Raw genomic sequence first — 20951 nt, 5'->3', positions numbered from 1 at the left:
ACCTGTTCTTGGCATCTCTTGGAAGTGGCATGAACCACAATTAGGGTCTGTGTGGGGTCTTCATGTCTGAGATGTACATATGTGTTTTCCTTCAAGGTGGTGGGCGCCAAAGTTGTGACCAGTGCCCGGAGTCCTGGAGCACGCTGTTACGGCTTTGTTACCATGTCCACAGTGGAAGAGGCCACAAAATGCATCAACCACCTGCACAAAACAGAGCTCCATGGGAAGATGATCTCAGTGGAAAAAGTAAGGGACCATTTTCTTCCTGGGATCTAGCCACGTTACAAAATCAGTTAATACTCCCAACTGATTTTTTTCACCTGATTCTCTTTCCCAGGTGAAAAATGAACCTGCTGGGAAGAAAAGCTCTGAGAGAAGAGAAGGGGAGGGGAAAAAAGAAAAATCCAGCAATACTGACAGGTATGAGTCTTCTCGAGGGGATTATGGCCAAGATGACCTTTCTCTTGATGTCTTGTTCTCACTTTTCCATGGGTGGGAAAGGCTGTGAGGCTTTTACCCCCTTGCCTTCTGTGCACTTGTTGGAGGATTTTCCCGCCAGTCCTCAGAGGTGTCTCGAGTTCCTCTCCTAGGCTGCATGTTCTCCGTCCTGTGGTTGCCTCCGAGGCAGCCCCATCCTCACTCGGTGCTCATTGCAGGAGTCTTGGCTGGGTGGTTCCCTCAGTGTTTCATCTCACACATATCTGTATCTGCATGCCATTTACAGATCTGCCAACCTCAAGAGGGAAGAGAAAGCTGACAGAAAAGATGATGCTAAAAAGGGTGAAGACGGGAGTGGAGAGAAGAGTGAAGACCAGGATGATCAGAAACCTGGCTCTTCAGAGCGCTCTCGAGCCACAAAGTCAGGTAGCTGACCAGTGGGTGTGAGAGACTGCACCCTGGCTTCTGTTCCTGGCTGGTGTGGTTAATGGGCAACACAAACTACATTTGTTTTCCTTGAAGTTGAGTACTTTTCTCTCAATACGAGGTGTCCCTTCTTACCTGACTCCTTTCTTCCTATAGGAAGCCGAGGAACTGAGCGGACAGTGGTGATGGATAAATCTAAAGGTGTGCCTGTTATCAGTGTCAAAACCTTGGGATCCAAAGAGCGAGTGAGTATTCTTTTCCTGCCTGGATTATTTATTTCCTTTGACAGTTCTCTGTGTGTTTTAGGGGATTCTTGAGTGTAATTTGAGAAAAGCTTGTCAGTCTTCTGAAAATGGAGGGTTTTTTTGAACTTTAAAATTGAGAAGGTTTAAAGGCTTTCCTTTATAGTTTTGGTAAGAATTACTGCCCTTAAAAAAAAAAAAAAACTATTTTGAAATTCATTTTATGGATGTGATTGGCTTTATTTGCCTGCATCTGGGCACAGCAGTCCACGTTCATTGCCGGTCTCAGGTTTCAGCAGCTCTCCATCGTGCATTCGTAACCCACACTTGCCAGAGCCGGCCCTCTGGCTGCCTCTGCGCCCAATCTCCATCTTACTCATTCCATGCATTGTCTCCGTGCAGACACTGCATAGAGCCACAGAATCCACAGAGTCCCCATCTCAGGTTCTTACCATTTCACTCTGCCTGCTGTTTTAGGGTCACGGGCAGCTCTGGATGTTCATAATTCAACTCTTGACAGCCTTACAACTAGGATGGATGTGGGCCCAGGTCCCCCAGACTACCCACATTTCCAGAGCCACTCAGGGTCCACTGGGCTCAGCACATAGTTGTAGTTACGCCTAAGGTTGGCTGCAGTGATGCAGGGAGGTCACACAGCCAGGCAGGTGGGGAAAGCCCCAGAGTCTGGAGGGCACTCTGCTGGCTCCCTGTGGTCTCCTTCCCAAGATGGCTCCCCAAGCAGGGACAGTGCAGCAGCACAAGGGTCACGCTTCTGCCCAGGGAGCCCTGTTACAGCCTCAGTTCCCAGGCTTTTTATTGAGGCTGGTCACATACGTACCTTCTCCTAACTCCCAGAAGGAAAGCAGTTGTTCAGCATAAACCATCGTTTGCATGGTCAGGGCACAGTGAGCCATCTTTGCCAGTTAACTGTTGGCGAGGGTACTCTGAATTCCAAAGTTCCCACCACTAGCCTCAGGCCTGCCATGTTAACCTGTGCTGGCCAGATGACCAGCCATTTAATTTAAGCTCATGAATGTTGTGGACCAATTACAAGCTGCGAGTTCTGTGTATGGCATTTCATATCTGCACTGTGTTCAAATATTTCACTATCAGATCATTTCTCCCTTCTTTCTAACAAAAGATGTCAAATGGAAAAATCGAAGTGTGAATTCAAGGCCTAAGATGAATAGATATCAAAAATTAATGCCCTCGGCACAAATAAGGAATCCTCAGACATGGCAGAAGTGGCCTTGATTAGGCACCACTGGGTGTTTAATATTAAAGAATGTGTTTTGGATGCACTTGACAAAATGAAAAAAAGTTTGTGTTTGTTTTTTTTTTATCTTAAATGAAGTTTCTGAGAAAAAACTCTTTTCAATGTTGACTACTGAAATTAGGCAATGGATTCCAGTTTAGCTTGGTAGTGAGTCTGTGACTGGATTTTGGTGAGCCAAGATCAGATTTCTCCAGAGAGAATACAGTGTTACTTGATTATTTCATTTGCTGTTCAGCTTCATTTCTGATCTTGGATGCTTAGACCTGGACACAGTTGATTCTTCCTGCTTTAACTTGTCAATGCTTCTTGGTGAACCAGGTATCTAAGAGCCAGGATCGCAAATCGGCCAGCAGAGAGAAGCGGTCTGTTGTGTCCTTTGATGAAGTCAAAGAGTCGAGGAAGTCGAGAGACTCGGAGTCTCGCAGGTGAGTTGGGATCCAGGGATGTTGACTGATTTGGGCGACACACATATCAGCCAGAAGTACAGTTTTGGTGAAGTAACTGGCAAATAGATGAATGAAACCGACCCTCATGCATGTTTACTTTAACATGATAAAAATATTTATCATGACATTTTCCAGTATTGAGAGAAGGACAGGCTCTCTCCTCAGTGGCTTCAGGTCACTGGTCTGTGCCTTCGGAGCATCATTTGGGTCTCTGGCTCACATTACTGACACCCACGTCAACATAAACTGCTGGTTGCACAGAAACATAAAAGTTAAATTCATCTGTGTGATGCAAAAGTAAATCTATTTGAGTTTGACCTTTTGAAATGACTAAAAATTTATAAAGGAGTTGACTAAATTAAAATTTCCCTTCTGAGCACTGAAAGACCAAAGATATGTGACAGATAGGAATAAAGGTGATTTGAAATAAATAAACAAAAATTAGCCTGATAGCCAGGTTGACAGAAGTGGCTCAGCAGGGTCATAAAACATCATTGAGTCTTACCAAGGATCAGGACCATGCAGATGAATGCACTGAAAGAGGTGATCCGGCCTTTCCACTTCATGGGCTCCTTCCCAAAATCCTGGTGTTATTCTATTTTGGATGGGGATGCGCAGGGTCCAAGACATGGTCCCTGAAGCAAGGAAATCACAGAAATATTTGTCCTTGACACAAACAGAAAACAAGACTAGATAAGGCATTTCTGCTGGTACTATTCCCTGTCAGTAAACAAAGCAGAGAATGGACAGGAGATTGGAGGGAAGTAGATGGTGGGCATCATCAGTATCTCTGCAAAAGTTGGGCTGTCAGTGTCTCAGCCTAGTGCCGGGAGGGAGGGTGGGTCCTGTACAACCTTCTGACTCCACCATCCTCTGGCACTTGCTTGTTACTAAGTTTATCTGCAGTTCAAGGGCACCCCCAATCCCACCAGGGGGCACTGCTGCAGCTCAGGGATCCCTGCAGCCTCTACTCTTTGCTTGCAGGTTGCGTGAGCATAGCGAGCGTGAGCAGTCCATGCAGGCAGAGCTGGAGCGGCAGGAACGTAAGAAGCTGCTCATTGCCCGCGAGAGGCTGGCCTTCCACAGACACCGCCTAGAGAGGGAGCGCATGGAGCGGGAGCGGCTGGAGCGGGAGCGCCGGCGTGTGGAGCATGAGCGCCGTCGTGAGCAGGAGCGCATCCACCACGAGCGTGAGGAGCTGCGGCGCCAGCAGGAGCTGCGTTATGAGCAGGAGCGGCGGCCCGCCGTCCGCAGGCCCTATGACTATGGGCGGTAAGCCATGCCACAGCACACTGCCACCCCTAAGGTGGCCCGTGGCGTTAGAACTCTGCCATGTTCCCCAGAACCCTGTTAATGAGTGATTTTTGTTTAAAAAGAAGCACAAGGGAAAAAAAAGCATATGAGTATTTGCTATAGTTTACCTTGATATTCTGTACTTTATATGGAAACCTGAGGTGGTTTGAGATTGTTTGAGAAACAGTGGGTGAAAGTGGTTCTTATTAAATCATTAGGTTTGAGTACCAGCACAGATAGACACACACACACACTTTCCAGGCTTTGAAATCATTGCAGTGATATAAATGGTTTTGAACCGCTACACTGCAAGTGCTCCTAATAGTCCTCTGCACTGGGTGTCTCCTGAGTCAAATCTGCATGGGGCAGGACAATTAGTGCACTAACTGTCCTAATAGACTTGCCAACCCTTGTGACCATGAGCAGTTCCCAGAAGGGATCTGACATCCACTTCACTGATCCCCTCCTGTAAGGAGACCTGAGCTTTCTCTTTGGGGGATTCAGGTATGTTGGATAAGAGAATGGAGCTTTTCAGTCACATTCCACATCACCCCTCCAGGCACTGTCCCCTCTAGTAGCAGAGAATAGACTCTATGGATAAAGTTAGTTCTCATTCTTTGAAGTGATGGGGCAGTTGGACTGTTGAGGGTTTAGTTTACCAGCTTCCACAGAGGTCATCCATTAAGGAGGAGAAATCACCTTTCTTGCTTCCCGCCCCCCTACCCCAGGCGAGATGATGTTTACTGGCCGGAAGCTAAGCGGGCAGCCCTGGATGAGCGCTACCACTCTGACTTCAATCGTCAGGACCGCTTCCACGACTTTGACCACAGGGACCGGGGCCGCTACCCTGACCACTCTGTTGACAGGTCAGCCACTCACCCTGGCCACTTAATTCATGGGGTTTTGTTGTTTTGTTTGTTTTTTGCTCTGGTTCATTCTGTTCTGTGTGTGGACCATTTTTAAAGTCTTGAATTTGTTAAAATGGTGTATCTGTTTTATGTTTTGGTTTTATTGCTCCATGGCATGTGGGATCTTAGCTCCTCAACCAAAGATGGAACCCCCATCCTCTTGATTGAAAGCCCAAGTCTTAACCACTGGATCACAGGGACATTCCCTGTCCTGTTTTTGTTTTTTTGGTCCATTCATAATGAAGATCTCAAGTGGCACTTCTAGGTCTCAAGCCCAGTTGAACCAGCAGTGTGTGTGTGTGTGTGTGTGTGAATTACCTGAGTTCAACTTGGGAAATGTTTTCCATTTGGGGATCTGTCCAACCTATATTCCGCCTCATGATTTCATTTGAATTGCCTTTTTCAGGAGAGAAGGTTCAAGGTCAATCATGGGAGAAAGAGAAGGACAGGTAAGGCAGAAGCTGTGATTTTAGCCTATTTTCCCTGTACAGTTGATTCTCTCTTTTTTGACATGCCTGCTTCCTCCTCCACCCAAGTTAGAGTGATGAGGAGTAAGGGAGTGTGGCACCTGCAGCCTGTGGAACAACAGTGTGAAGGAATAGCTTGTACTTTGTGCTGGCCCAGAATTCAGGCAGGTATTCTGAAGCCTCGTATAGCCTTGACCCTGAGGTTCTATACATCTTTGTGACTACATGGGTACTAAAGTGCTGGAGAGCTTTGCGTGAGCCTGCCAGGGTCTGTTGGAACATTGGTGTGACCCATGGTGCTAGCCAGATGTGACGCCTCATGTGGGCTCCAGGTGCACCTGGAGTGTCAGTGGTTGCCCACGCATTTTTTCTTTAGCAGCGTTAACACATTAGAAAACAAGTGCGGTTTTTTCCTTTTTTTTTTTTTCCTCTTATATTTAGCTTGAGAAACTTTCTCCAAAGAGCCTTGACTTTTTAGTGGGTTCCTTGGAGAATGTAAAAGATGAGGGAAGGTATGGTCAAGGCGTTACTAGGCAGACAGAGTCGCCACCCTGGGGGTTGGTGCTGTCTGACCACAGCATCTTGCTATACTGTCCACCTCCCTCCGAGCCTGAGAACGTGGCTGGGAGTGGCCAAGCTCCTGAGGCCTTTCCTGCCGCCTCAGGAGCAGTTCATGACCCTCTCCCGATTCCTGTTTCTCTCCTCCCAGAGGTACGTCTCACACACAGCTGAATGTGCCCCTGGTGTCCTGGGTTTCCTGTGATGGACACGTTGAGCAGCATCATGGTAGTTACATGTCCCTCTCTGGGATCCAGAGCAGGGTCACGTCCTGGTGCTCCCACTCCTCCTGAACCTGTTTCTCCAGCTGTGTAAGGGAGCAGGGGGTGTTAAATAAGATGACTTGCGTGTGTCTATCCAGTCCTGCCATGCTGCTCTTGAACATGGATGGCTTCTGTCATCTGATTAGTGCCCTCCTGAAATCAAAAGGCTGTTTATCCCTGGTGACTCCATGATTATGTTCTGCATGCAGGCACCTGGCACATCGTGATCATTTCCTGCTGTGGGTCAGACACTTGACCCCTCCACCCTTTGGTCCATGGGTGCCTGAATCTCTGCCTGCTGGTTAGGGAGCATCTAATTCAGTCTTGGGCTCCACGAGCACTTCTGCCCAGGATGTGAGCGGATTTCCAGGGTGCAGCTGTGTCATGCCAGCTGAAGGCCTCTAGACCCCAGAAGGTGTATACAGTGCTTGTTCGCACTGTCTCAGACCTACAGGGGCTTCTGTCTGAGTTACCGTCCTTGTTATTATTAACTTGTTGCCCAGAGGCCGTGGGATCCAGGGTTGTACTAAAATCTTTCATCTTGGCCCATTCACATCCAGCATTACCCTGAACGCCACGGAGGACCAGAGCGGCATGGTCGCGACTCCCGTGATGGCTGGGGCGGCTACGGCTCCGACAAGAGGATGAGTGAAGGCCGGGGGCTCCCTCCTCCACCCAGGTTTGTGACCCATGTCCCATGGTCCCCACCAGGGCCTCACATTCAGCTGGCCTAATTGATGTATCCAGCTGAGGACTCCTGGTCTTGGAGATAAACTGAGTATAGGCTCTGCAGCCCAGGCTGTTTCCAGTCTCTGGAGAGCCTTGGACCAAGTGCCAGTTCCATTCCCTGCAGCCCTCCATTGCTCAGAGGGCTGGGATCACAAAATGCCAAACTTAGTGTTGTTGCTGACCTGGAAGGCCAAGGTGGGGGCAATCCAAATCAGAGGTGTCTTTCTCCAAGGGGCAGACGAGAGTGGGGGGACCACGGCCGCAGAATAGAGGAGGACCGTGCGTGGCAGGGCGCTGCTGACGGAGGCCTGATGGACAGGGACCACAGGAGGTGGCAAGGTGAGGGCCGGTTCTCGGCAGTTGCAGCGTCTGTGCAGAAGCACCAGGCAGCTAGAGGCACCCCTGCTCCTGAGGGTGGGAGCAGCACTCTGTTTTTCCCACCTCTTTCTGCACTGGGTGGGTGGGTGGGCGGGCCTGGGGGCTCCTGAGTGGGTGGGAGGGGTGCTGTGGGTGCCATAGCGCCTCTCTCTCTGCCTCGACTTAGCGAGGACCGTGGGTATGTGTGACCCATGTGCTCACGTATGCACCAGGAACCTGGGTCTTAAGACAGGGACTGGAGCCCTGAGTCTGAGCCCTGTGTCCTCTGATCTCTGTGTCCTGTGCCCCAGGGCACTGTGTGAAGAGTGTTTCTTGTTTTGTAGGTGGTGAGAGGAGTATGTCTGGTCACATGATGAACCGGGGAGGCATGTCCGGGTAAGGATTGTCATCATTGGTCTCGTTTTTGCCTGTAGGCTCTGGCGGGTGTCACTGCTGCTCACAGGGTATACCTTTGACCCTTGTTCGTGCCACCCTGGAGGGAAGAAAGCCCCAAAGAGACTGGGCACAGGGCAGAGCCCACTGAAGGGAAACAAACACAATCTGCCTTTGTTCCAGGCGCGGCAGCTTTGCCCCTGGGGGGGCCTCTCGGGGCCACGTGATCCCGCGAGGTGGCTTTGGGAGCAGACCCACCGACGCCCACTTCACTCGCCGCTATTAAGTGCTTGGGCTCCTGTGTTACACGTCACGTGGCAACAAGAATATGTTCTGTTAAGAGTTCCCTTAAACTGTGTACAATAATTTTTTTTTAATCTCCTGCCATATTGTAGCTCAATACAATGTGAAATTGTTTGTTTGTTTTTTTTGGTTTTTTGTAATAAATGTGTTTCTGTTCCAGTACCCTTTATTTAAAGCATTGTGTGTTTTTTTTTTACCTCAAGTAAAATGAAATTGCACTCATCGATGTTAAGCCACAGCTCTTCTTTCAGGGAAAGAGGCTGGAAGGGGGCAGCTTTCAGGGACTGTTGAATTTTCCAGAAGCACTTTGCCAGCAGCACACCCAACATGAGCCCAGGCCCAGAGTTCAGAGGACTGTCTGGGCTATGCATCTCAGCCATCTGTCTCTCCTTGGGGGCCTAGTGTTTATCCCATCGCCCACATTCTGCCTCCATATATGAGATGCTTGCCCCATGTGGGTTTTGTGTGGTAAAAATACACATGAAATTTACTATTTTAACTATTTAAGGGTGTAATTCAGTGGCATTGTGTATATTCTCTGTGTCGTACATCTGTTCCCACTGTCTATCTCTAGAACTTCCTCTTCCCAAACTAAACTCTGTCCCCATCAAGCACTTACTCCCCAGCACCCTGGCTCCCACCACCTACTTTTTGTCTCTGAAATCTGACTCCTTTAGTGAGATTGTGTCCTACTGTGAACGACAAATGACCACATGTTCTGTGACAGGAGCAGAAGGGTTCTTGGACACCAAGTGATAAAAGTAGGCCTGGGCGGGGTGGGCAGGGCCCAAGTGGAAGGGGAGTTGTCAGGATGGAGGAGTGGGGAGGGGTCTCACCACGCAAGGTACAGGTATGTTCAGGGATCAGGGGCTGCCTGGACTCCAGGGGTGGCCAGGTTTACTGCAGAATGCAGTGTGTAATGGGGCAGTGCCACCTCCCTAGGTCAACTATGTGCCTTGTCTCCAGGGGCCCTGGGTCTGTGTGGATGGGGCTGGGGCCACCCCACTCCACTTTCCTAGGGGAATAGTGGTCAGAGCCCTGCTTCTTGGCTCTATCTCTCACACTCAGGTAGGGTCTGGCCTGGCCCTCTCTGGAGGCTGAGATGTACCAACAACCAAAGCTGACTAGGCCCATCCCCCCAGGCCCACAGTCAAGGGAAGACAGACACGGGACAGGCCTTTTCACCTGTTGGCTGAATACACCTCCACCAGGCCAGGCACATCCCTGTCATAATTCTTCCATATTGACTGGGCAAGAGGGACCTGGCAGACAGGACTCAGTTAAGCTTCACACAAGAGAGCACCTGGAGTCACCCAGGTGGGTCCTCTTATTGGAAGTGTCCTTACAAGGGAAATGGAGGCAGAGGGACAAGCTGGAGACATGACAGAGGAAGACAACCCTGCTGGCTGTGAGGGTGGGTAAGGGGCAATGGCCTCTAGAAGTTGGTAAAGACAGAAAACAGACCCCACGCCCCACAGTCTGCCAAAGGAAGCATTATATACTTGGCTGGACTTCCAGCCACATAGGGCAGTTGTGTCCCCTGAAGACAGCTGGCAACACCAGAAGACATTGGTGGGTAAGGCGCCACTGGTATTTTGGGGGTTGGAGGCAGGGACACTGCTGGACACCATGCCTAGGGTGACCCCAACACAGATTCATCCTTCCTGGATGTCGGTGATACCGAGTTGAGGAAATGTGCCCCGAGGTGATGGACACTGTGACAGGGCACTGAGAAGCACTGGAGGAAGGGGGCAGGGGAGGCTTCCTGGAGAAGGCGTCTAAGCCAGGGGAGATGGCCTAGTGAGGGGCCGCACAACAGGGGAAAGGCAGCTGTGTTCTGGGAACAGGGCTTCCGGTGTGTCCCAGAAGGACAGAGGGGAGGTGGGGCCCCTCTGAGGAGTCTTAAGGGGTGGGGGAGCCACAGGTGTGTGAGCAAGGTCCATAATGTCATCAGACATGGTCTATGGGGAGCAGATGGAGGGAGTGGCCCCACAGTTGGGGCCAGCAGGGAGCTGGTCACTGGCAACAAATACAAGTCGAAGGACAGGGATCTGGGTCTGACAACGACGGCACAGAGAGGTTAAGAGCAGCACCAGTCTCCAGGCTGTCAGATAATGACCAGGTGGCACAGGTCATCCCTTTCCCAAGTACACAAGTCCTCCCCACCCATTACTGGCTGAGTGCATGGACAGACATGTGCAGTTTCCTACGCTCAGGTAAGCCTAGGAGACACCCTGGCCTCTGAGCTCTGCCTCCCGCATCTATAACACTGCTCTGCCATCCTGGCTTACAGTCCTGAGTGAGCTCCATCCCCTAGAGTGACATGAACCCAAGAACTCTTGGGGACAGACAATCCTGTGCCAGCTCAGGGCACCAGTCGTTACCCAGGCCTGCTCCCTGCTCCCAGGGTAGCTTCACAGGCCGGCAGCTGGCTCCCACCCACATCCACCTCCTACCCTGTCAGGGGCAGCGGTCTTCTCCTGCTGCCATCATGGTGGGATGCCTTCTGTGGCTGGGTGCTGGGGACCTCACAGGGAGCATCTCAAGGGTTCACCCTCCCCAGAACTCCGGCTGGATGGGGAGACATGTGGGTCACCAGGCAGCTGACCCAGAGTAGGCATGGGATGTCAGAGGCGGCTTCCCAGGGGCGCAGAATGTGCTCCCCGGCAATCCTCAGATTGTGGGGAAAGGGGGGAATGGGAGTGGACACAGGGTGAAGGGCAGGGACTTGACTAGACATGCAGATCAGGGAGCTAAGCAGGGAGGAGAACCAGTAGCTGTGGGGACTGCCGGCCGTGTGGATCAGCCCTTGCCCCCAGACTGCCCCACCCTGTGCTCAGCCCTCCAGAAACCAAGGAGACCCCAGACCCAGATGGGCCCTCAGCATGTTCTGAACCCTGAGCCCAAGGGCTTTTGTCTGTTCCCACTCCCCATACCAGGTCGAGGGTCCACTGGTGGGCAGGGTCCAGGTACAAAGGAGTGGACCTTGGCCTTCGATCAAGGTCAGGCCCCCAGGAGCCAGAAGCCCATTTCCCAGGGGTCCAGCACATGGATTGAGAAACACTTCCAAGTCCTTTATTGGGCCAGCAAGGCCAGGAGCTGCCCAGTTGGGTCCCAGTCTGGTGTTCGTGGCGCCCCTGCCCCTGTTCCCACCTGGGGCAGACAGCTTCTCTGACAGGCTACTTGGTTTGCTCCTTCAGGTATTCCCAGCCCTGCTTGGAGTACTCCCAGGCCTTGGAGGGGGCCACGGACAGGGCTGACATCATGGTGATGATGCCTGTGGGGAGGAAGGGCCAGGCACTTTGAGCAGAGACTTTTAGAGGTACCACTACCAGCTGTCAGTTCCACACAGGGAAACAGATGGAGGTCACACTTGCTCCCCACTCCCTGGAATCTCCACCCCCTTGTCTCTTTTAGCTCTTGGGGAGGGGGGTTGTACAAAGAGCAGGAAAGCTAGTGATGAAAAGGAATGGCCAGGAAGGGATATGGGAGGTATCTGGGGCCCCTCCCCTGCCTGCAGATGGACCAGGGCCTACCTGAATTCCAAGAGTCGCGGATGTGAAAGTTAAACTTTGGAGGGGCTGGGAGCTGGGGAGAGAAGGGGAGAAGGGGCTGGTGAAAGAAGACCTGGCAGGCCCAGCCTCCCTCACAGGCCAGGAGAGCAGCATCCAGTGCCGAGGATGTCAAGCAGGGCTGAAGGACCCGAGATTACATCCCTCCCAGGCACAGCCTCAATACCAGCTCAGGGTACCTGTGGTAACTTCAGGCCTGTCTGCTCACACACATACTGGCTGAACTGGTACACGGCATTGGGGACCACCTCCTCGGCTTTCTGAAGGACCGCCTGACTCTTGTCACTGGACCCCAGCAGCTCTTGGTCGTACACGAGGTAGACAGCACCCCAGCCACACTGCCCTTGATGAGGAACCTGCAGGCAGAGAAAGGAACCACAGTAGCTCAACAAACACTGCTGGCCACCTCCCAGGTCTAGGCCCGCAAAGGTGAGGGTGGGATTAGACTACTAGGGGAAGGGTGCCCACAGTCCAAAGAGGGACACACCTGAAGCCAGACAGCTAATGGGGGAAGCGCGGGGCATCTTGGGAGCCCAGAGGCGGGACTGACACACAGCACTTAATTTAGAGCGTGCAGGAATATTCAGCGCCATTTAACTGGTACACTGAAGCATGGAGAGGGACGGGGTCACTTGAGATCCTGCAGAGGCCAGGGAAAAGTTAAGGCTTAAGACGTCTGACCACCTTCTACCTTCCAGTTCCCGTGGAATGCTCCGAGAGGAACCCGCGGGAGGTTTCTAAGTGTCCATTTAACCTCTCAACAAATGCGTGCGGCACTCCCATATTATAGAGCCTGCAACTGAAACTCCGAGGGCTCTAGCATACAGAGTGCGAAGGCAAGGACTCGCTAGGAAGCAGGAAGTGGAGAAGCTCCACCCTGTCTGAACAGACATGGGAGACCTGACACAACGGGCAGCAAAGAGGCGATCGGGAGCAAACCAGATGTCGGGTGCCCGCAGAAGGGAACATCTTCGGGGGCTTGAGGCCCGCCCGGTGACCCCACGAACCTCATCAGCGACCAAACTCGGGGTACCATGATCGCTCGGCTCCGCGCGCAAGGACACTCGGTTCGCCCGCCGCTTCCGGTTGCGGCACCGCAGGGGCCTCTGGGACGCGTAGTCTCTTGTCAGCCGCAAAGGTTTCTGGGAGTCGGAGTCTCGGCTCCGAGAAACCAAAGATGGGCTGCGGTCCGACTGCAAAAAACGTCTCCGCGAAGATTAGTCCTCAAGGGCCGGCCACCGCAAGGCTGTCTGGGAAAAGTAGTCGGCACTTCCCGTGAGGCGCGTCTAGCTGCCAAGCCTCCTGGGAAATGCAGTCGGGCGCAGCACGGCCCTGGTGACGTGAGGGAAATAGAAGTCAGGTTGAGTGAGGCCTGAGAGAGAGCCACAACCCAGAAGATCCACCCGCGCGAGGGACTAAGGGCTCAGACCTAGGAAGAGAGTGTCTGCCGCCCGGTTGTCACGGCAACACGAGGGCGGAATTGTCTGATAGGCGGGGCTTTGGTCACGTGATCCGGTCGGGGTTGGGGCTTCCTTAAGGGGTGGGGTCAGGGAAAGAGCTAGGCCGGAGGCTGTTGCCTGGCAACGCCTGGAGCTGAGTTCCCCCCAGCAACACACAGTCTAGCCCCTCCCCCCGAGCAGGGCGGTTCGGAGTCACGTGACTCAGACCCTACGCAGAGGGGCGCGGTCCGAGCCCCGGGGACACGGACGTAAAGTGAGGGTGGAGGGGCGCGCCCGTGGCTCCTAAGCCCGGCCCCCGGCTCCTCTGGACGTTGGGAGAAACAAACCTGAGTGAGTGAATGCGCGGTTGGGAACGTGCAAGTGGGTCGCACGCCCCCTTTGTCTAGAGGAGAAACTGAGGCCCAGCGATGTCAGGAAGCCAGTGGGTTCTGCGAGGATCTGGGTTCTCCCTTTTCTCCCCCATCACATCCTAGCTATTTCATCCACCCATTCATCCATTCACCCCCGCCCCCTCGCCCACCCAGCTTGCCAGATAACCCCTGCGGGGCTGCTGTGATCAGGGCCTGGTTAAGGAGAGGGTTGAGCTGAGGGGCTTCAAGGCTTTCCCTGGAAGTGGGGAGAGGTGGGAGAGCGTTCTTTGCTGAGGGGATGCTGGCATAACTGGGTTAAGGCGAGGAGTTCACTTCTCTGAGAATTGATAGATTTATGGATGGGACGTGGGGGAGATGAGCATGGACAGGGAGGCAGGGGCCAGACCTGCTGGGTCTCCATTCGGGGAAGTGGTGAACCCTGGAAGGGTTTGAAGCAGCAAGAGACATGCCAAATTTTTTTGGACAGAGATCCCTATGCCCTGTAATCTTTGCCCCATGCAGTTCAGAGGATAGAAACCCCAAGATGGAATGGCCCTGTGCCCTTTTCAGGGGAAACCCATGACCACCTGCACTTTAATTAGCTGGCTTTTCTCTCTTATGCCTTCTACCTGAGATACAAGTAAATCGACTCCCACAGATGAAGTCACATCTTAACCCTGATGACATGGACACCTCCATCTCCAAGCCAGTCCTGAGTGTCCACTTCCTTCTGGGTGTCTCCAGATAGAGCTGTCTTTCTGGGCTCCCCCACTTCTCACCTCCCAACATTCCTCCTATCACTCTGGATCAGTCTATCTATTGAGCACCTGCTACAAGTCTGGCGGTTTGGGGCACTGAAGATCAAAAGTGAGCAAAACAGGGACTTCCCTAGTGGTCTAGGGTTTAAGACTCTGCGCTTCCACTGCAGGGGGCTTGGATTCTATCCCTGGTCGGGGAGCTAAAATCCCACATGCAGCATGACACGTGGCCAAAACATTAAAAAAAAAAAAAAGTGAGCAAAACAGAAACAGGTTTCCTTTTCCTTTCTGCCCTCATGGAAGTGAGTCTAAGGGGAAAGAGGGAGCTGAACAGGTAATAAGTCATCATTTCAGGGGATGACAAGTGCTGAGAAGGAGATGAATGTTGTACAGGTAAGGAACAGAGGAGGATCAGGAAGAGAGGTGCTGTAGAGAAGGAGGCCAGGCAAGCACCCTCTGAGGAGGTGGTGGTTGCCGCGAGACTTGAAACAGAGAGCCACTGGGTTGTACTTGGGAAGAGCATCCTCGCAGAGGGAACAGCCGGTGCAGAGGCCCTGAGGCAGGATGGTGACTGGCTGGTTCATGTGATCAGTGACGAGGCTAGTATGGCCAAGCAGAGTGAATGAGAGGGGCTGATCCAAGCAGGGTCTTTTTGGTCACCCACCTTTTGTCCTAAGTGAAACAGGCAGGGTTTTCAGCAGGTAAGAAGATTGCTGCAGTGGCTCAGGTGAGCTGGATGATGACCTGGACCAGGTTGTGGCTATGGGGACAGAAAAAAAGGGGCCAGGGCTGGGGGCATCATCACTTGCTATTCGAACAAAGACACCATTGGGGAAATGGGTGTGACTGGGGTTTAACTCTGGGCCAGGCCTGTGTGGGCTGCCCTCTCTCCCACTGCAGACCCAGGGAGGGCCATGAAGGTGCTGCTCCTTATGGGGCTGGGAGCCCTGTTCTTTGCCTATTACTGGGATGACAACTTTGACCCAGGTAAGTGCCCGGGTGTGGGGGAGGGAGGGATGGTCTGGCTATCCTGTCCATCCCCCAAGCTGACCATCCCTGCTCACCGCCAGCCAGCCTCCACGGAGCCCGTGTGCTACTGACCGGAGTCAGTGCCGGCATAGGGGAAGAGCTGGCGTATCACTACGCGCGCCTGGGCTCCCACCTCGTGCTCACTGCCCACACCGAAGCTCTGCTGCAGCAGGTGAGACACTCCATCTCAAGTAGGGGTGGGGAGTGGGGAACAGGGATTGAGTTTGAACCCCTGCAATCATCCGGGCTTCCTGTGTGACCTTGGGCAAGTCACCTAATCTCTCTGAGCCTTAGTTTCCTTATTTGCAACTCAGACAAGAGTACCTTCTCCTGAGTTCTGGTGTGGGACTGAAGCAGTGAGATAGTTGTAAAGCGAGTTTTTCTCACTGAAGGAGGGTAATGATAGTGAACAAAGGCTGTGCTGACAGCTCAGGTTCTCAAGGACAAAAGTGAGGTGGGTAGACATTTCTTAGCAACAGCCCAGTATTGCTTCAAGGAAGTATACATCTCCTGGGGACAAACCTTCCAAAACTTCAAGAGGCCAGCAATCTCAAGATTTATTTTAAATCTCCTGAGTTTTAAATTTTGATGGTTGAACAAGCAAAAATGTCCCCCATTCTGGCCCATGAGCTGCCAGATTGCTATCCCAGTGTTAAAGCTTTGGGGATGATGTTAAATGGAACCCGAGGCTCACTGAAGGGGAGGGGAGGCTTCAGGCTGGGGCCCTCATGGAGCCGACAGGTGGAGGGGGACCAGCTGGGGTGGAGGGGCCCACGGGCAGCTCTGGCCCCCCTAGGTGGTAGGGAACTGCCGGAAGCTGGGCGCTCCCAAGGTCTTCTACATCGCTGCGGACATGGCCTCCCCTGAGGTGCCCGAGCGCGTGGTGCAGTTTGCGCTGGACAAGCTGGGTGAGGGGCGGGGCCTGGAGTCTGGGACCTTGGTCTAGGCTTTAGGGTCAAGACCCAAATTGGGGCGGGGGTGTGGTAGTAACAGCCGCCTGAGGGTGGAGATGTATGGCTCAGGGGGCGTGGCTAGGGGTGGAGCCTCATGGCATCCAGTGGGTGGAACCCATCCAGCGGGTGGAACTCTGGACCCGGCCCATTGAATGAGGGTTGAGGCCCGGTTAAGGAGTAGAACGGGTTCTCTTTGATCTTAGTTGTGGCACTACCTGGGTTAGAACTCACAGAGTCCATGCTCTAGCCGGAGTTTCGCTAGTTCAGGGGTCAGGGCTCGGGGCGATGTCCCATAGGGCCGGGGGGTACGGAGCCTCAAGGACTAGCTCCAGGCTGACGGGCCTCTCCGGGCCAGGGGGGCTGGACTACCTGGTGCTGAACCACCTCGGCGCCGCCCCAGCAGGCACGAGGGTCCGCAGCTCCCAGTCGACACGTTGGCTCATGCAGGTACTCCGCCCCTCCGCGGTCCCTGCTGCGCCCCCTCGTGGCCCTGGCCCCGCCCTCCCTCCAGACTCCACCGTCTCCCCGTTCCCATCAGGCCCTGCCCCTCGGGGCTCCAGACCCCGCCTCTCCTGGTTCTAGGCTCCGCCCTCTTGGCCTTGGCTCCGTTCCCCGGCCAATGCTCCCACACTCTCATCGGAGCGCAGTCCCAGTCCTCAAGCCCCGCCCCTACCTACCAAGGCCTTCACCCCTTCCCCGTCTGGGCTTGGATTCCTCCTCCGCCCGGTGACTCGCAGTCGCCACCTCCAGATGAACTTCCTAAGTTACGTGCAATTGACTTCTTCGGCGCTGCCAAGCCTGACTGACAGCAAGGGCTCCCTGGTGGTGGTGTCCTCATTGCTCGGTGCGTGTACGTGGGGCGGGGCGTGGGGAAGCCACAAGGGCTGATGCAGGAGAGCCTGGAGCGGGCAGGAAGGCTTCAGCCGCTCAGCCACTGCCCTCCCACGCCCCCAGGCCGGGTGCCCACTTCCTTCTCCAGCCCCTACTCGGCAGCCAAGTTCGCGCTGGACAGCTTCTTCAGTTCTCTCCGGCGGGAGCTGGACGTGCAGGAAGTGAACGTGGCCATTACCATGTGCGTTCTGGGTCTCCGAGATCGTGCCTCAGCCGCCGAAGGAGTCAGGTGAGGTCCAGGACGCAAGGCGGGGCCAGGCTGGCTTGGGAAGGGCTGTGGCCGGGCTGCTCAGCCCCAGCCGCAGTCCCCATCATACCCTCCCGTCCCCAGGGGCATCACGAGGGTCAGGGCCGCTCCAGGGCCCAAGGCAGCCCTGGCCGTAATCCGCGGAGGCGCCACGCGTGCCTCTGGGGTCTTCTACCCGTGGCGCTTCCACCTGCTCTGCCTGCTCCGCAGTTGGATGCCACACTCAAGGGCCTGGTTCGTCCGCCAGGAGCTCAATATAACGACGCCCGCTGCTGCCTGAGCCTCTGGGCTTGAAGCCCCTTCATCTTCCCAGAAGACCTTCCAGCCAACCCTTCTGGAGCTGGGACACACACTGAAGACACTTCTGAGCAGGTGGTCAAGGGCCAAGAGAAAGTCATCAAGACACAAAAAAGTAAACCCGAGAAAAACTACCAGCACTTGAAAACAAGCAGAACTCGGAGTGTACCAGGCATCTTGTCACGAAGTCGGAAGTCAATTACCTCAGTCCTCTTAGCTGTTACTGATGATACAAGAGTTGCTTCCATTTTGCAGATGGACAAACTGAGGCTCAGAGAGGTGATGTGACTTGTCTCAGAGCCCCGGCCCCATCAAACAGCGCATACCACCACTGAGCCACCCTTGGAGCGCGCTCTATCTGTGACCTGAATCCACTGCCTCCCACTTGGTTCTTTCCACTCAGTCAGCCTCAGAGCATCCTCCAACCCTTTCCCCAGGCAAGGGAGCCCCTGAAGCTTTCGAGTTGCTCTTGGGGTCTGAGGAGAGGGAGAAGTAAAGGAACATGTTCTAGGCTAGGTCCAACCTCCCATTTGATAATAAAAATCCTTCTTCCCTTGCACATCCGCTGTTCAGATTCCTCCAGTTTGTTTGTGGCATGAGGTGGAGAGGGATGTCTATGATATATTTATGTCAGAATGCTCAACTTCATTTCACAGATGGAGAAATGGAGGCTTCAAGACAGGTGGACCTCATCCAGGAAGTCAGGGATGGAAGGGAAGGGAACCCCTTGTGGGCCAAAGGCGTTATTTGCAGCACTAAGCACGTGATTTATGCCCCAGTAATGATCACCTGCATCAAGCGCTATGCACTTGACATTCGTGACCTCATGGCATTTTCGCAACCAGAGGTCAGTGCTATCATTATTATCATTTTATGGATGAGGAAACAGGGGAAGTTGGTGGCAGAAGCTGAGATTCCTACAACAGACTATCCCTCTTTAAGGCCATGTGTGCATCTGCACACCACTGATATTTACATTAATACATTTAAAATGGAGACTTTCCTTAGAATGGTATACCAGCACTGCTTGCATAAAGAAAAAGTAACTGTAAAGATTAAAACTGTAGCATGAAAACAGTGTTATAAAATGCAAGCTACTGTTGGTTCTCCAAGGCGCCAAGATCAGCGGATGTTTGAAGGGGTAACCCCCAAACAGATCAGCCCCAAACTGATATTGACTCTTGGTGATAAACAGGATTGAAAGATAAAAACGAGGGGGAAAAAAGGTTTTGTTCCCACCATGCCTCCTATCTCTGCCCCTAAAATTACACCAGGTGGCGCCAGTGGCAAAGAACCCACCTGCCAATGGAGGAGACCTGAGACGAGGGTTCGATCCCTGGGAAGATCCCCTGGAGGAGGAAATGGCAACCCACTCCAGTATTCTTGCCTAGAGAATTCCATGGACAGAGGAGCCTGGCGGGCTACAGTCCTTAGGGTCCCACAGAATCGAACACGACTGAAGCGACCTAGCACACACGCACATATCAAGTGCCTCCGGGGACTATATCACAACACTTTCCTTAGCGCTAGTCCAGAACTTGGCTTCATGTATCGTAAAACCAATTCCTCCGTTAGTGGAAGATTTATTTTGTGCCAGGTGTCATTATATCTTACTCAGTTCGGAATAGGTAGTATTTTTGTCATCCTTCTATAAATGGAGAAATTCTGGTAGTGGGAGGTGGAGTCCCTGGCGCTGGGCCAGCCGGGTGGCTGAAGAGGTAGGATTCAACTCTCAACCCACCTGCAGAGGGAAGCACCGTCGCCATAGTCACGCCCACCCCCAGTCCGACTAAAGATTAAGGCTCGCTGGGTAAATTAGCTTGCTCTGGGTGTCTGTTCGCGCATGCTCAGAGAGCCCGCAGGGACTCCTCCAAGCCGCCAGGGGGCGGCCGAGCCATTCTTGCCTCTCTGGCCCGCTCCACCCGCGAGCTGGTAGATATCCCAGAGTTCCGCTCGTCTGAAGTCCTTCCGCCGCGGCAGCCATTGTGGAACAACAGGTTAGTGAACTCTCTCGCGAGTAGCATCCGTTGCCATCCGAACCCTGGGGGTCCCAGGCAACTCAAGGGATGGCTGAGTGTAGCGAGCGAGCCCGTGGGAGCCGAAGCGCGGTGTTCCAGGCGGTGGGGACCCAGCCGGAGCTCACCCACATCCCTTCTCCCCTCTTCTGTCCGCAGCCATGGCTCTGCGCTACCCCATGGCCGTGGGCCTCAACAAGGGTCAAGGTGACCAAGAACGTGGGCAAGCCGAGGCACAGCCGCCGCCGCGGGGTGAGTACCAGGGCGCGCGGTTAGTGGGTAGGAAGTCTCCCGGACGGAGGGCAGGGCCTGGGCAGAAGCTCCCGGAGCTCCGTCGGGGTATCGAGGACCGGGGGAACCCTGGTGTTTTAAGCAGGGGAAAAAAGAATGTGCGGCTGGCCGGAGGAGAGAGTGGAAATGCTGGTTACCCTCCTGTGTGTTCCCCTTTGCTGCGGATGCCCACCGAGGCCACGTAGCAGGACCCTTCCTCGCGCCGTGGATTCGGAAGCTGGGGCGGGAGCGACTTGGGGGCGGGTTTTGACACATGAGCAGGAGTTTGCCGAGTAGGAAGGTGCCTGGATCCGGGTTGAAACGTGGAGGGAAAGTGGATTCCTTGGTTTTCATGTTGAGGAATCGTGGCCTCGAGGGGAGAGTGTGTGTGTGTGTTTCTTGGTTAAGCGGGCCCAACTCCACCGTGCCCAGCCTGTGTGCAGGGCGAGTGTTCAGGGTGCCAGGACAGGCCGTGCAAAGGGCCGGGCGTGACGCGCCGCCTTGATGCCAATGAGACTGGGAAGGTGGGAGGAGTTGGGGGGGATCTGGCCTTCCGTCGTCGGCAGGTCCCTGAAGCCCTAGCCCTGACGCCCCTGTTTCACGCAGCGTCTCACCAAACACACCAAATTCGTGCGGGACATGATCCGGGAGGTGTGTGGCTTCGCCCCTTACGAGCGACGAGCCATGGAGCTGCTCAAGGTCTCCAAGGACAAGCGGGCCCTCAAGTTCATCAAGAAAAGGGTAGGTGGGATTCCCGTGCGGCGGCCCGGTCTGGGACTCGGGGCGCAGGCTCACGGCCCTCCTTGCCCGGCAGGTGGGGACACATATCCGCGCGAAGAGGAAGAGAGAGGAGCTGAGCAACGTCTTGGCCGCCATGAGGAAAGCGGCAGCCAAGAAGGACTGAGCCCTTCCCTTCTGTTCACAATCACAATAAATCTTGCCCAAAACTCGGCGTTTCTCTGCTGCCATTGGAAATTGAAGGGTAGTTCACGTTGAGAATTGGGGGGAGG

The 20951-nt window shown here is 53.8% G+C and overlaps 4 protein-coding genes across 10 annotated transcripts in view; 3 read left to right on the top strand and 1 right to left on the bottom strand.

Moving 5' to 3' along the window:
- SAFB (scaffold attachment factor B) overlaps positions 1-8268 on the top strand; it is a 31814-nt gene extending 23546 nt beyond the window's left edge. The window contains 12 exon segments of the mRNA XM_070373855.1: positions 97-246; positions 338-420; positions 725-864; positions 1021-1109; positions 2701-2807; positions 3813-4100; positions 4850-4987; positions 5436-5478; positions 6878-6996; positions 7285-7385; positions 7748-7799; positions 7980-8268. Coding sequence (XP_070229956.1) covers positions 97-246; positions 338-420; positions 725-864; positions 1021-1109; positions 2701-2807; positions 3813-4100; positions 4850-4987; positions 5436-5478; positions 6878-6996; positions 7285-7385; positions 7748-7799; positions 7980-8082 — 1413 coding nt within the window. The 3' untranslated portion in view covers positions 8083-8268.
- A 2884-nt stretch (positions 8269-11152) lies between these two features.
- MICOS13 (mitochondrial contact site and cristae organizing system subunit 13) lies at positions 11153-14997 on the bottom strand. The gene is given in 6 exon segments (XM_005901723.3): positions 11153-11376; positions 11636-11687; positions 11851-12002; positions 12005-12027; positions 12679-13003; positions 14904-14997. Coding segments are annotated over 5 exon segments (354 nt in total). The 5' UTR covers positions 12708-13003; positions 14904-14997; the 3' UTR covers positions 11153-11278.
- Positions 13228-20668, top strand: HSD11B1L (hydroxysteroid 11-beta dehydrogenase 1 like). 7 transcript variants are annotated; one of them, XM_070373869.1, is made up of 10 exons: positions 13228-13461; positions 15140-15226; positions 15310-15440; positions 16065-16176; positions 16577-16668; positions 16804-17065; positions 17176-17341; positions 17444-19653; positions 19831-19923; positions 20548-20668. In XM_070373869.1, the coding sequence occupies exons 2-8, from the start codon at positions 15154-15156 to the stop codon at positions 17637-17639; spliced, it is 1032 nt and encodes a 343-aa protein (XP_070229970.1). In that variant the 5' UTR covers positions 13228-13461; positions 15140-15153; the 3' UTR covers positions 17640-19653; positions 19831-19923; positions 20548-20668. The 7 variants fall into 7 exon arrangements, with proteins under 7 accessions (XP_070229970.1, XP_070229971.1, XP_070229969.1 ...); XM_070373870.1 differs by having other exon boundaries at positions 13229-13461; positions 15108-15226; positions 16903-17065; XM_070373868.1 differs by having other exon boundaries at positions 13229-13461; positions 15108-15226.
- RPL36 (ribosomal protein L36) lies at positions 19702-20893 on the top strand. Its single transcript, XM_005901726.2, is given in 4 exon segments — positions 19702-19873; positions 19875-19923; positions 20548-20682; positions 20756-20893. Coding segments are annotated over 4 exon segments (315 nt in total). The 5' UTR covers positions 19702-19832; the 3' UTR covers positions 20846-20893.
- The last annotated feature ends 58 nt before the right edge of the window (positions 20894-20951 follow it).

Source organism: Bos mutus, chromosome 7 (assembly GCF_027580195.1).
Source record: "Bos mutus isolate GX-2022 chromosome 7, NWIPB_WYAK_1.1, whole genome shotgun sequence".
Lineage (NCBI taxonomy): Eukaryota > Metazoa > Chordata > Mammalia > Artiodactyla > Bovidae > Bos > Bos mutus.
The sequence above is the reverse complement of the archived record's forward strand: the minus strand, read 5'-3'. Positions and strand labels throughout refer to the sequence as shown.

Excerpts from the sequence above, each read along its gene's own strand:
- HSD11B1L (XM_070373869.1), top strand. The coding sequence starts at position 15,154 with ATGAAGGTGCTGCTCCTTATGGGGCTGGGAGCCCTGTTCTTTGCCTAT. Across the intron at positions 15,441-16,064 it reads CCGAAGCTCTGCTGCAGCAG|GTGGTAGGGAACTGCCGGAA; the intron begins GTGAGACACTCC and ends TGGCCCCCCTAG. Across the intron at positions 17,066-17,175 it reads GGTGGTGTCCTCATTGCTCG|GCCGGGTGCCCACTTCCTTC; the intron begins GTGCGTGTACGT and ends CCACGCCCCCAG.